The sequence below is a fragment of the Lichenostomus cassidix genome, chromosome 1Aa (genome assembly GCF_008360975.1).
Source record: "Lichenostomus cassidix isolate B80296 chromosome 1Aa, HeHo_3.0, whole genome shotgun sequence".
Classification (NCBI taxonomy): Eukaryota; Metazoa; Chordata; class Aves; order Passeriformes; family Meliphagidae; genus Lichenostomus; species Lichenostomus cassidix.
In genome coordinates, this window is record NC_139480.1 from 16,147,386 (window position 1) to 16,160,675 (window position 13,290).

Below are 13,290 nucleotides of genomic sequence, written 5' to 3' on the forward strand. Positions count from 1 at the left end.
AGGGCACCGCCTCCGCTCCCTTCCCCTCCGCTCCCTTCCCCGCCCGGCGGCTCCCCCGCGCCACCTCTCCGCTGAGGCCCTGGGCAGACGGACCGGCTCTGTCCTGCCGAGGCACAGGGCTCGCCCCTCGGCCCCTGCCCTCCGCTCAGCCCGCTCCCACCGCCGGCCCCCGGGGCTGGCAGCAGCCTCTGCGGGGACAGGGACAGTCGCCCCGCGGCTCCTCCCTTCCCACAGCCGCGGGGCGCGGCGCCGCCCCGGGAGCGGGAGCGGGGATGTGCGCGGGGCCGGGGGCCGATGCGAGCGGCGGGGCGGGCGCGCTCATCCGCGGGGACGCGCGAGGGGAGCGGAGCGGAGCGGCGCGGGGGAAGGAGCGCTCCGCTCGGAGCGCTGTGCACCTGTGGGCGTGACCGCCGGCCCCCTCCTCCTCCTCCCGCTTGCCTTTACTTGAAGGGCCGGCGCCGCTGTAGCGGCAGAGCCTGAGAGCGGAGCGGGCGGCGCACGGAGAGGAGGAGAGCCGCCGCCGAGCCTCCGCCTAAAGTGTCCCGGCCGCCTGTCGCGCCACCGCCCCGTCAAGCCGCAGTACCGGTCGGGAGGGGAGCTCAGGCTGGACAGGCCGGGGAGGGACGGGGCTGTCCTCGGCTGTCCTCGCCCTGCGGGCGCCGCGCCGGGGCGCGCATCGCTCTCGCCGCGCGGAGCTGCCCGGCGGAGCCCTGCCCGGCGGGAGGGCGGCGGTGGCTCCGGGCTGCCCTCGCCCCTCGGTGGCCCCCGCGGCCATGCTGCCCTGGGCTGGGGGGCCGCGGCGTCCTGAGCGGGGGTCGCCGTAGAGCGGCGGGAGGGCGGGCGGGGGAGCCCCGCGTTAGCAGCGCCGGGGCCGCGCTCCGCCTGCGGGGGCTGCCCCGGGGAGGGGGAGGCGCGGGAAAGGACAGCGAGCGGAGCAACTTCTGCAGATTGAAAAAGGAAAGGGAAAAAAAAATAAAAAGAGGCTTGTTCGTGGGACGTCTTCGAAGCTCAGTACCACGCAAGGCATCCAAGCCGCAGTGAAACCCTCAGGCTAGCGAATCCCGCCACGGTGACAGGAGAAAAGCTGGCTGTGGCCACTGCGCCCGAGCCCTGCATGCATTAGAGTCGTCTTGGCTTTCTGGCTGGAGGATGATTCCTGCAACAGGACCATGTTGCTAATGATGAACGGCAGAGTCGCTGGAAGATGCCTTCTTTGAGGATTACACGTGGAGAAAGGCCATCAGTCAAGGGGAGAGCTGGCTGGTGAGACTGTCTGACTTTCCCCCCACCGGGGAAGTGGCTTCAATGGCTCCATCTCCCAGGAGAAGCAGTAGGAAAGATGCCAACGCCTTGCCAAGCATGTCCTCAACTTTCTGGGCTATCATGATCCTGGCTAGCCTCCTAATCGCTTACTGCAGTAAGTACATATTTGTCCTGGTGCTTTTGCTGGGCGTAAATCTACGCCCTTCCCGTCTGAGGTAACGCTTCGGGCGGAGGCCAAGCTCTGAAGCTGGCAGGCATAGGTATTATGCCTTAGGCTTGCCCCTCAACACATCTGCCTCCACTCCCCTATGATAAAGCAGGTAGACCAACACTTTACTGCTGCTTCTCAGGAGAATGAGATGTCCTCAGGTTGTCCAAAGAGTAACATCTCTTGGATTTTAGAAACAAACTTTCCAGCGGTAGTAACCCTGATCAGCTGTTCAGTGTTTATGCCAGATGTTACCAGATTCCTCCCAGGCTGCTCCCTCCATGTACACACTCTCTTAACTCTGTCCGCCTTCCATGAAGAGGAGCTGGTTTGCTTATGTTCATTCTTTTAGGAAGCACATACTTAATCAAGTGGCAGATGTCTTACAATCCCTGGGATCTCATATGTGATTCTCTGAAATTCCATAGGAGCCAGTCTTGGCACTTCCTTAGCATGTCCTCATCAGTTTAGTAAGACGGTGTTGCCAGTTTTAGAGCTGCATCTCAGGTTATCAGTAGAGTTTTTATATTCTTTTTTCAGGCTTGATAGATTTTTCCATTAACGACACTGTTGCAGATAAGGTATCTGAAAGAATCAGGTACTTGGAGTATAAATACTTTTAAAGGTCTTTATTTCTTTCTGCTTTGTTTGTTTGTATGTTTTGGTATTTTTGGATTTTTTTGTTTTGTTTTCAGCAAGAATAATTTTCAAGCTGTTATACAATGTAAATTGGGTTAATGCCCATACTTCAGGTTAGGGAATGCAAGTTAGTCCATAGCACCAGAGTGGGAAACTTTCAAAGAGAATAGAAAAGGCAGTTTTTGCACAACAAGAAAAAAAGATACACAATTTATCAGGAAGGACCTGCACAGCTTTGCCACAATGAATCTACGCTGTATTTTCCCACCCTGAGCTGATGGGGTCTGTAATTTACCCGTGGTGCATATTCCTTTAATTAGCTGTAGCATAAAAGATTTTGCACTAGGCTTGTCTTGTTGAGCTGTAATAGGTGTAGGCTATGATGAATGGGAAATAGATGCTGGTTTGCAGGAGCATTCCTGCTGCATTTCTTAACCCTCTATTCCATTCCCTCCAACTATATTACATCAACCAATTCTCTGTGTGTATGTTCTGGTTTTTCTTTAAAACAGATTGTAGTTGGTTAGGAGAACCTTTAATTCACTTTTGTTTTGCATATTACAGGGGCCCTTCATACTGATGACACTGAAAGTGTATTATTCCAAAAAACCCCCATATTTTGTAATAGTTTTTTTGTAATTTAGCACATTTTGCATAACACTTCTCATTAATAAAATCATATTAAGAAGGCCACACTTTTAATAATATAATTTTGTACATAATGCTATATCCAATGTGTTAATATAGAGTATATACTAAATAACATAGTGAGTTTTAAAAGAATTTATTGCATACTGGGGGTGCATATTACAGAATTAATAGTCTAAGTGTAAAGGGAATTCAGCTTGATATTAATGATAGGAAATATTTTATTAAGTTTGTGCTAGAAGTGTCCAGAGAGTCACAGACTTTTTAGGAGAAGCTATGAGATCTTCTGTGCATATATTTTCCATCAGCATGGCCTCAAAAAGTTAACCATAAACTCTGACACTTTAAAAATTTTTTATTTTCAGCAATGAGAGGTTTGACAACGCCTTGTCCTAAGGAGTGAAGTCATCCATTTGAATTGTCACATATTGGTTATTGTTTATTTTTTGCATTGTTTACTGATGATGAAAAATGCAAATGTTGGCTGATAATCTGAAGGCATTTTCTGGTGTGCTTAAAGACCAGTTTCTAATTAGTTCTCTCAGCCAGTGTAGATGGTGTTCCTCAAACATGTAGTACACTCTTCATTTCATATAGCACTGAAAAGCACCATGCTGCTTAAAAGATGCAGTGTCAAAACACTCCACCATTTATGTAATGCTTCACTGATTTGACAATTGCAATTCCAAATGTTAATGAAGCATCATGAACATTTTCTCCAGTGGTAGTATTTGAGACATTGCAAAAACTGGCTTTTGGTCTGTGAAAAATCAAGATGGAAAAAAAGTGAAGCTATTTCTAGGTAAAGCAGCACTTCAGATTTTATGAATTCTTTTAAAATCAGCTAGAGTTAAATCAGTCTTTTCTTCGTCTGATGCCTGTTTTGAAGAAAAGCAGAATTGGGTGTTGGGGGGGACATGATGACTTTTAAAAATGCTTTAAAAAGAACAGGATTGCCATATTTCTTAGGAAATAAAAGGAAAGAATTTGACTATGTAAGATGTTCTCTATTTTTCCACACACCTTATTGTCAGGTACATGGAAGTATACCAATAAAAGTGAATAGGTTATCAAACTAATTACAGGAATCTAATTTTTTATTATCTCTCCCTGTATCATTCTACTACAATCAAACCCTGCAGCCTCCAAAAGAAAATCAGAACTTTTCCATTTTCCTTTCTTAATAGCACTGTAAATAAAATTTTTCATCTATCTTACCTATTTCCATTTTTAATCTGTTAGTCTGACAAAGCTTATTCCTGACTCAAGTATTTGAACATTGCTTCTGCTTCTCCTAATTACTTTGTGAATCTTTATTTCTGCAAGTGTATTTTTTGTACAGTAGTCATCCCTATTACTGGGAGCAACCAGTAAACACCATACTCTAAGTTCCACTTGACAAATAAGCAAATTTATAAAGAATGTTCTGGATGTACATGTACAGCTCATTAGACTTTCATTTATACTTTAATTACTGAAGCTGGATTATATTCCCATTGATGTGATAAAATGATAAACTGATAATTTTTTCTCTCTTAAATGTTTAGATTATACTTAGGGATAATGGCTCCATCCTATGGTGGAAGAGAAACCTGCATCAAATCAATTAGGTTAGTTGCTATAGTGATAAATATAATGTAATATTCTCCAGCTGAAGGAAAATGGTCTGATTTGGTAGGTTCTCAACAGGAGAAGACAAAAACAAAGTAGTAGAAATAGGCTGTTTATGGGCCTTGGCGTGACCAACAAGGAGTTGGTTTACTTAGCAGAAGCATCAGTAAATGGAAAAACAGTCTCAGAAGGCTCTCCTGGTGGAGGGTGGCCACCTTTATGACAATTCAGAATTAAAAGAGTTGTGACATTTTTGGACTCCAGACATGCATCTCTCATACTTGTTAAATGAGCAGTAGTAAACCAGAGAGAAGTACCTACAGTGAATACATCACATTGCTGGTTTTACTGTTGTAAAGGTAAAATGAATAGGGTTTTTCTTTCTTCTTCATAATTGGAACACACATTTTACCATGTTAGAAAGTTTGGTCAAATTAAGGAAATTCTATGTGGTATCACAGCTGCCTGCTACATCAGGAATCTAAGTAACAATTTTAAATCAGAACTACTTTTTAGTGCATTTATTCAGTTGACTTTGCTATAAATACTGAGGAGCTTTTTATATGTAAATGGTAACTTTTTAAGGAATACATGAATCAGCTTTCAGCAAAGTTGTGGCTGTTATGAGCTTTTAGTTTTCTTTATTTTATACTATTTTTTAAGCATGCAGAATAGAGAATATTAGAGCCCTGTGCTGTTCTGTTAAGGTAATACTTCTAAGGGTGAGTAAATATTTTTTTTTTTCTTTCAAAGGAGCTACCAAAATTGAATGGTACTTGGAAAACTGAGCTTCTTGCTTTAAGTATTGTTAATGGAACAGAGCAGCATGAAGCCCAGCATTTGTGCTTACTAAATCGTGATAGTACTAGGAAAAAAAGAATCTAAAAGTCCAAAATGCAAAGTATTTCCCATAACTCTGCAATTCTGCATTGTTTGTGCAAGTTATTTCACAGTAAGAAGAAATGTAATGAGGAAATATTCTTGTAATTCATTATTTCTTTTGCTGTCAAAATACAAAATAGAACACTCAAATGTTGGCACACTGGTAAGTTATATTAAATGACTGGTTCTGCAGCTTACGATTTAAATATGTGGAATTAGTTGAGGAGAAAAATCAAACCCTTGGCATAAATAAAAAAGGTATGTCAAAGATTTTACATGGTACCATGCAAAATGCAGACAGTTCCGTGCTGGTTTTGGCTGAGGCAGTTTTCTTCACAGTGACTGGTATGGGGCTGTGTGTTGGACTGCACTGAGCAGAGAGCTGATAATACAGAGATAGTTTTGCTGTTGCTGAGCAGGGCTTACAGAGAGCCAAGGCCTTTTCTGCTTTTCCTATTGCCACACTGCTGAGGAAACTGGGGGTGCCTGGGAGGCTGGGAGGAGACACAGCCTGGACAGGTGATGCCAGCTTACCAAAGGGATATTCCAGACCATGTGACATCATGCTTAGTATGTTAGGTGGGGGAAGAATGAAGAAGAAGAGGTTTGGAGAGATGGTGTTGGTCTTCCTAAATCACTTCTATGCATGATGGAGCCCTGCTTTCCTGGGATTGGCTGAACACCTGCCTGCCCAAGGGAAGCAGTGAATTAATTCCTTGTTTTGCTTTGCTTGTGTGCACAGCTTTTGCGTTCCCTGTTAAACTGTCTTTATCTCAACCCACGAGTTTTCTGGCTTTTACCTTTCTGTTTCTCTCCCCAGTCCTGCTGGTGGGGAGTGAGCAAGTGGCTGTGGAGGGCTTGGTTCCTGGGGTTAAACCATGAAAAATATTTTATATTGACCTCACCTTAAACTGAGATCCTGTTACATATTGGCTAGACACTGCTTGTTTGAGAAATACCTTTTCATTGTCCTGTTCTGGAATTTCTTTCTGTCTAAAAGACACAGGCTACAGTGGTCTCTAGGTCTTATTGTTCCCTTATGATATTTGAGACTGCCAGCAGGGATGGCAGATAACTGTGACTGTCACCTGGACACTTCTCCAACAGGAGCTACCATATCATCATGCACAGGCTACTGAACAGCTGTTAGATGGTAAATGGTCACTGCCCATTTACATTGGATGCAAACAAGTCACCTCTGAATGAAAGCCTACAGCTCCTGTTACTGATCTGCTATCATTCAGATCACTTCTTCTGTTTTCAAAACTGAAAATCACAGATTTTTTTAAATCTGTTTACCTGGTCTGTAATTTTATTATGTTTTCTGCAAGCATTACTGTGTATGTATTTTTCCCAAACTGCACACAGGATAACTGTGACAGGGAGAGCTACTGTCATTAGTCAGACTTTTTTCTGTCTAATTTGTGTATAGAAATGAAAAATAATGCTTTTATGACATTAAATCAGAAAAGGAAAATATTAAAATTGTTTCTTTATGTAATGTCCTGTTGCGGTGGCCATGGCACATCTGAGTGCCCCAAACCCCTGGGAGAGAGATGGGGATGGCTCCTGGGCGTGGTACGCTCCCCGGACCCTCTGCTCTCCAGGCCATTTGGAAGGCACCAGGCTTGACAGGGTGTGACAGCCACTCCTCTCCCCCGCCCCCGGTTCCAAATATGGTTTTAATTCTAGAATGTTCTTCTTTGTTCGTGTTAAAGCAGACATTTGGTTGGCGTTCTTTTTATGGTGTTGTCATTTCTTTGGTTATATATGTTGTCGCTCAAAAATCCCCCTTTCCCCATTTGCTCCCCAAACCTCCTCCTTCCCTTTCCCCTCCTCCTATAAATACCCTCGTAAGGACGTGCTCGAGGCCATTTTGTCGCTGCTTCCGGGGCTTCTGCGACTCCCCTCACCCCTTACCCTAATAAACCTTCCTTGGAGCACCGACAATCTGGACTGCATCTCCTGTTTGCTTCGCCGACCTGCAGACAGCACCTGCGCTCCCTCGGAGCCCCGCCCGCTCCCGCAGTCTCTCCCTTCCCCGAACTCCGGGGTGGTGGGGCACCATGGACGGAACCACCACAATGTTCCAGCTGCTCCTTTTGAAGTAAGCTCAATTTTTGAGATAAAACCAATGCTTTAAACTTGATGGCCTCTACAACATACTACCTGTCAGTGTGAGTACCAAACTGACACTGGAGCTTGTCTCACCAGTTGTGTTGTAGTCTGTCCAAATGATGTATTACATAGAAGTCCTTGGCATCAACATAAAAATTGTCTTCTTACTGCTTTGAATATTGTATTCGACTCTTTAAGGCTAGGTAAGCACCATTACAGTTTCTCAAATGTGTTTAAATTCTGGTAATTCTTATTTCCACTGCAATATTACCACTGATATAGATGGATAATGGGAGCTAGGAAGGGAGGGGAAACTAGAAGAAAATGGATATTTTCAATTAAATATGTGGCAGAGGAGTATTCAATGTCTTTTCAGCAGGATTGGCAGGACAGAGATTGAGACCTCTTTGACAGCTTTTTTTATGCTGTTTAGGTAATGTAATATTTTGTTCTTAACACACTATGAAACAGTATTTGGGTCATGGGGTAGAGTGCTGCTGCTCCAGCTAAGGGTGTAAACATGAGCTAGATTGGATTTTCTTTTACTGGGGTCCCATTAATCTTTTGGTCTTTGCTTAGTGAAGAAGTAGTAGTAAATCCTTCACTGAGATTAGCCCTCAGGAGTGGGTATTTTCCCACTTACTCATCTCTGCTAGAAGCTGATGGTAAGAAATATCTCAGTTTTTAAATGTAATTTAGTGCTTTCTCAGAGAGTGCTCTAACTGTAAGGCTTTTATGTGAAAAAAACCCCACTGAGAGCATCTAACATGTCAAATATTTTTTATTAGAGGTATGCTTTGAATGTTGTCAATAACTCAAAAATGCATGTGGATACTGAGCTACATATAGAAGTGTTAGATATATAAGCAAATTCAGGCAGCTTTGATGAACCACAGTCTTCCTGGTCTGCATATTCTTTGTTGCTAAATTCAAACCAGAATGTTTCCATGCTTAGTCTCATGCTTAGTCTCATGTTTGATCAGGTGTGTTGTTCCACTTTTAGGCTGTTGGGATCTTTTTATTTTTTTTCCTCTGTTTAAATCTATGTTACACTGCTTTTTGCACAGATGGTTGGCAAATTTGCTTATTGTAGATGTTTTGGAAGTCATTTCTTCATGGATATGCTTTTATGTTAGCCCTGCAAATGGGAAAATGTTATGTGGTGACTATTTGAAAATATATGAACCGTATTTAGACTATGTTTTCCAATATTTTTGGTATAGAGGTTTATTTCAAAGGCTTCCTGCATGCTTTTCAATAAAAGGACTGTGCATGAATAACAAGTAAAATGGTAAAGGGTTTTGCATTTATGTGATAATCTGTTGATCTCTTCCAAACTGTGTGGCCTGTGTATTATTTAGATCTCTGAATGGAATGCTTCTTTAGACATTTCTCTTCAAACATGAGATTGCTCTCAGGTTACAGGAAATCACCTAACTGGAGTGGGGAGTATAACTGACTATTTTTTAAAGGGATCTGAGCAACAACTGCTCTGCTTCTCTCCTGAGTAGCATCCAGTTACTCAATATCCAGTTACTCAATATCATCTGTGCTTTTGCATGTCCTAACACTTCTCTGGCACCTGTGGCCCAGTACAGCAATAAGGAAGTTGCTTCTCTAGAAGAAAGTGTTATTTATTTTGCCAGATTATATGCTGCTGTTCGAGAAAACGTGAGCTATATGTAGAGAGACGTCTAGCTTCAATTTTTCTTGTTAAAATTCCCTTCGAGGCTGTAGGTTGGTGTGACTTATTTATACTTCTAATGGTTTTTAAATCTGTTTTATGTATGTTTATTTTTTATATTTCTGTCTCATAAAATCATAGAATGCTATGTGATGGAAAGGACCTTTAATGGTCAGATAGTTCCAAACCCTCTGCCATGGTCAGGGACGCCTTCCACTAGACTAGCTTGCTCAGAGCCCCATCCAGCCTAACCCTGAACACTTCCAGGGATGAGAACTTTTCTGATTAACCTATTCTAGTTCCTCAACACCCTCACAGTAAAGAATTTCATCCTAATATCTAATCTAATCCTCCCCTCTTTCAATTTGAAGCCAGTAACACTTTAAAACATTGCCCCTTGTCCCATCACTACATCCCTTTGTAAATGGTCCCACTCCTAGGCTGCCTCATGCTCTTGCAGTCCGAGTTGACTCATGCCTTTTTCTGACCCTTGGCTTTGAGTCCTCCTCCACTGCAATATCCTGCTCTTCCAACAGGAGAGTGTTTTATCAGGGCAAGATCTTATGATATTTTTAGGATCTCATGCTTTACATAATAAAACATCCTTCTGCCTTTGCCTGCAACTGAAAGTAGCAATTTATGCTATGACCCTATTACTCATTTTGGTGTTTTGAAGGTCTGAAACTGGGACTGTCTGGTTTTGTTTTGCGTGGAAGTTAATTCCAAAACATATTTAACAGATGTGTTCTATTTGTATTGTCTGTACCAGAAACTGAGTAAAAGCCCAGAACAGAATGCCTAGGAGATTAGTGACATTTCAAAGTGCAAGTTATCTTGTTTGAGTTAATTCCTGTTTTTTCATCCATTGTAGGGAGGAATTGTACTGACCAACTGTATTTAAGCAGAGCTGTAGAACCTGATGATTCTGATACCTATTATCTGAGAGAAGGGTCCTTAAATTCTTACAGAAATGAGAAATCACTACATATGAAAAAGAAATTTTAGATTCTGAAGTCTAACAAAAAGTAAATGGGAATTCTTACTGTGTTCTTATTGATCCTAGTATAATTTATGGTGGCTTTTACCTTTGCTCTTGGTACTCTTTTTTTTTTTCTTTTTACTTTTTTCCTGAGTACCTTAGAATGCTGATCTTGACAGACATATTCTAAGAGATGATACACTGACAAATTGAGATACTGTTAACCCTGAATACCTCTATCAATCTACATCCTCTCAGCTGTCAGTACTCCTTTTAGTGGATATTTAGCTTTTCCATTGAGCTAGACCAGTGCAAAGTTTGGCAGAACATTTTAGCCAGATGACAGAAGTGACTTTAAGCTAAGCTGTTGCACTGTTCATTAAATGGTTCAGTTGAATGCAGAAATGTTGAAATGCTGTGGGAACAGTGGCTTCTGGCACTTCTTCTGGCAGACCCAGAGGAAGCCCACAAAAATGATCAGGGGGCCAAGGCCTACAAAGACCAATAGAGAGAGACCAACACTTTTCTTCATTGCAACCTAAAGGAAATGTGACTTTTTTTTTTTTTTTGTATACTGAACAAATTCCAGTGTAGTTCTGTGTATCGGCTTGAATCATAAAAAATTGAAAATTCTTTTCTGAATAAAACTAATATAATAATCTGAGTTATTAAAATAATTTTATGAAAAGTACCAGGTTTTCTAGAGCTTTCTAATTATCTACTGTCAGTAGTGCTTTATTGAGCATTCATTGTAAGGTGAGAGTATATATGGTTTTGTGTATGTATGTGCTCAGTAAAAAACTTATCAATATTTAAAATAAAACTAAGAGGCTTTAAAATTTGATATCAGTGAATGTTACTGAAAGATAATAATTTGATAAATTACCTGCTCTAAAGTATTTGACCTAACATGTGCTTGTAGTGCATAATATGTGGAAAAATAGTTCTTTTAAGATACCATTTTCAATAACTTTCACAGGTGTTTTCATTTTACATTATCAGATCCAGCTGGAAAACAAACAAACAAACAAAAACACCAAACCCAAATATAAATGTTCTGGAACTCAGATCCTCATAGATTAAAAGGAACAGCTGACATATAATTTCAGTTTCATCTGAGCAGGACAGGTCTTTCCTTACTTTAGATTTCTGCAGTGTAGTCATCTATATTTACCATAATCTCATTTTAAAGTCAGCGAAAGCATAAATGTTTTCACGGTGCAGATCATGTGACCTGTTTTAGATACATGATAGAGTTTGAGGTAAATTGTGCTGCAGAAGTGCCTGTCTTTGTTGGTAGATAGACAACTTGCTAAGATTTTAACATATATTTATTTTGTCTCATAGATGCAGTCCTTCATTACAGCATCTTTAGAATGTTGCTCTTCTTGTTTTCAAGGCCCACATTTAATACTGAAATGTTTAATGCCAAGTAACTGGTTCAGTATTTATGTAAGGAAGAAAAAACAGAAAAATGGGCTTGTGATACAGATTGATTAAGACTGTAGGTCAAGATACTGAACTAATGCAGCAAAGGATTTGTACAGTTCAAGGGATGTAGTTGGCATAAATTTGTGGGATTTTCTGAAGACATCTTTGCAAACAGTTTGTATACCAAATATTTTTTGCAATGTTTTGTCTTACTGTAAACTCTCCAGCTTCTTTGCCAGTAATGTTACCCTCTGGACACTCTAAAAATACTGTCTTTCCCCCAGAAGTTGGAAGCTATGTGAATTTCAGACCAGTGTACCAAAGGTTATCAGCTTTACCATTCCTTTTTTCTCATTTTTAAGACTCTTCCATATGAAACAATATTGAACATATTTTCACCATGCAAACTTTTATAGTGTGGCTAAACCATTTGAAACACCTTCATCTACTACTGATTTAGGTAAGAAAAGGTTTAAAGGTGAACAATGCATACATGTTTATAAGAAGCTGCAGGGGCAAAGACCACCTGAAATTTAAAGACCTACTTGCCTTGAATATAAAACCAGATACAAAGAAAATAAAAGCTTTGTATGAAAAATGTTATGTGGTTATTTTTGGGAGGATATTGGGCTTTATGACCCAAGATGTTCTCCAATTCTCCATCCTTTAGTGTAAGTGCTATTTCTACAGTGCTTTTCATCTGGAGAGATTTGTTGCCTTCTATAGCTCATTGTTTTATCAATATGTTTTTGTTCAAGGAATATGTTGCTTTTCACCATTTTCCACAGTAAATAAATCTTCATAGACATGCTTCGTCTAAAAGCTGGCCAGTTATGGTTGTGATGCCTGTGTAACTAGAGATCTCTGCCTTAATCCTATCCACAAATGTTGAATGCCTTACTTGTCAGGGTTTAGAAATGGTATTCTCCAATTTAGTACTCTCACTAAAAACCCCCCATATGCTGCTCCCCCTCCACCCCACCTCCAACTGGAGATACAGTTATGGGTTGTGATAAGAATGGTTTACTGGCAAGAGCAATGAGATAAGAAATTAACAGTAATAGCAACAATCTTAATAACAAGTGTGCAAAAGAGAGTAATTCACATGCAAAAATGCTCACTGTGGACTCCACTAAAATAAACTAGACTGGCTAGCTCCCTTGCCACGTTTTCTTGACCAGAAGGAACCCTTTCTCTCCAGAAGTGAGAGTGCCTTTCCCCTGCACTTGGCAATGACTGTGGAATAACCTCCCTGTTCTAGGCACCCCACCTACTGCTAAAAATTAACCCTGTCCTGGCCAAACGTTATTGAAGAGACTTTAACATTTATGGTGTTAACAAGTCTTCCTTTCACATGTTTTTGCAGTTCTCTGAAGTGTTGCTGTGAACCTTTAAGTTGCATGAACTGTCAGTTGTAATTATAATGAGTGGATACTTCAATAAGTGGATATAATTGCGATGAATTAATTTTAAAACAATTTATAATATTTGGGTTGGTGACATTTCAAAAGCAATTCCTATGAAACAGGTTAATGCTTATCTTTTTCCATTCTGACATTTGACAGCAATTCAGGTATACCAGTATTTTCTTTGGCATAAATATTTCACTGACTTCATAAGATTGACATTGTATTGAGAATAGGTGGTGTTAAGAATCATTGTCTAATATTTTTCCAGTTAATTCATCTCTATGGAGAGCAAAAGGATGTCCTGTGGAATCATCAATTTCACTGAGTGAAACAAATCTTTTCCTCTTAGTATTTTAATTTAAGCACAGACACAAAAATCAAATTATGCAGTTACCTGTCTCATTTTCTAGTTAATTTC

At 41.0% G+C, this 13,290-nt stretch overlaps 1 protein-coding gene across 3 annotated transcripts in view; it reads left to right on the forward strand.

Annotated features, from left to right (window-relative positions):
• The first annotated feature begins 870 nt into the window (after nt 1-870).
• The window catches only part of TAFA5 (TAFA chemokine like family member 5), a 402,257-nt gene continuing 389,837 nt past the window's right edge, over nt 871-13,290 (forward strand). Inside the window, exon 1 of one of the 3 annotated variants that reach the window (XR_014846454.1) lies at nt 871-1,417. Coding sequence is in view for 1 of the 3 variants with exons in the window: in XM_085041507.1 (XP_084897633.1) it covers nt 1,306-1,417 (112 nt within the window). In the remaining 2 variants the exon portion in view is untranslated. The remainder of the gene's footprint in view (nt 1,418-13,290) is intronic. The other 2 variants (XR_014846455.1, XM_085041507.1) reach the window with 2 other exon arrangements.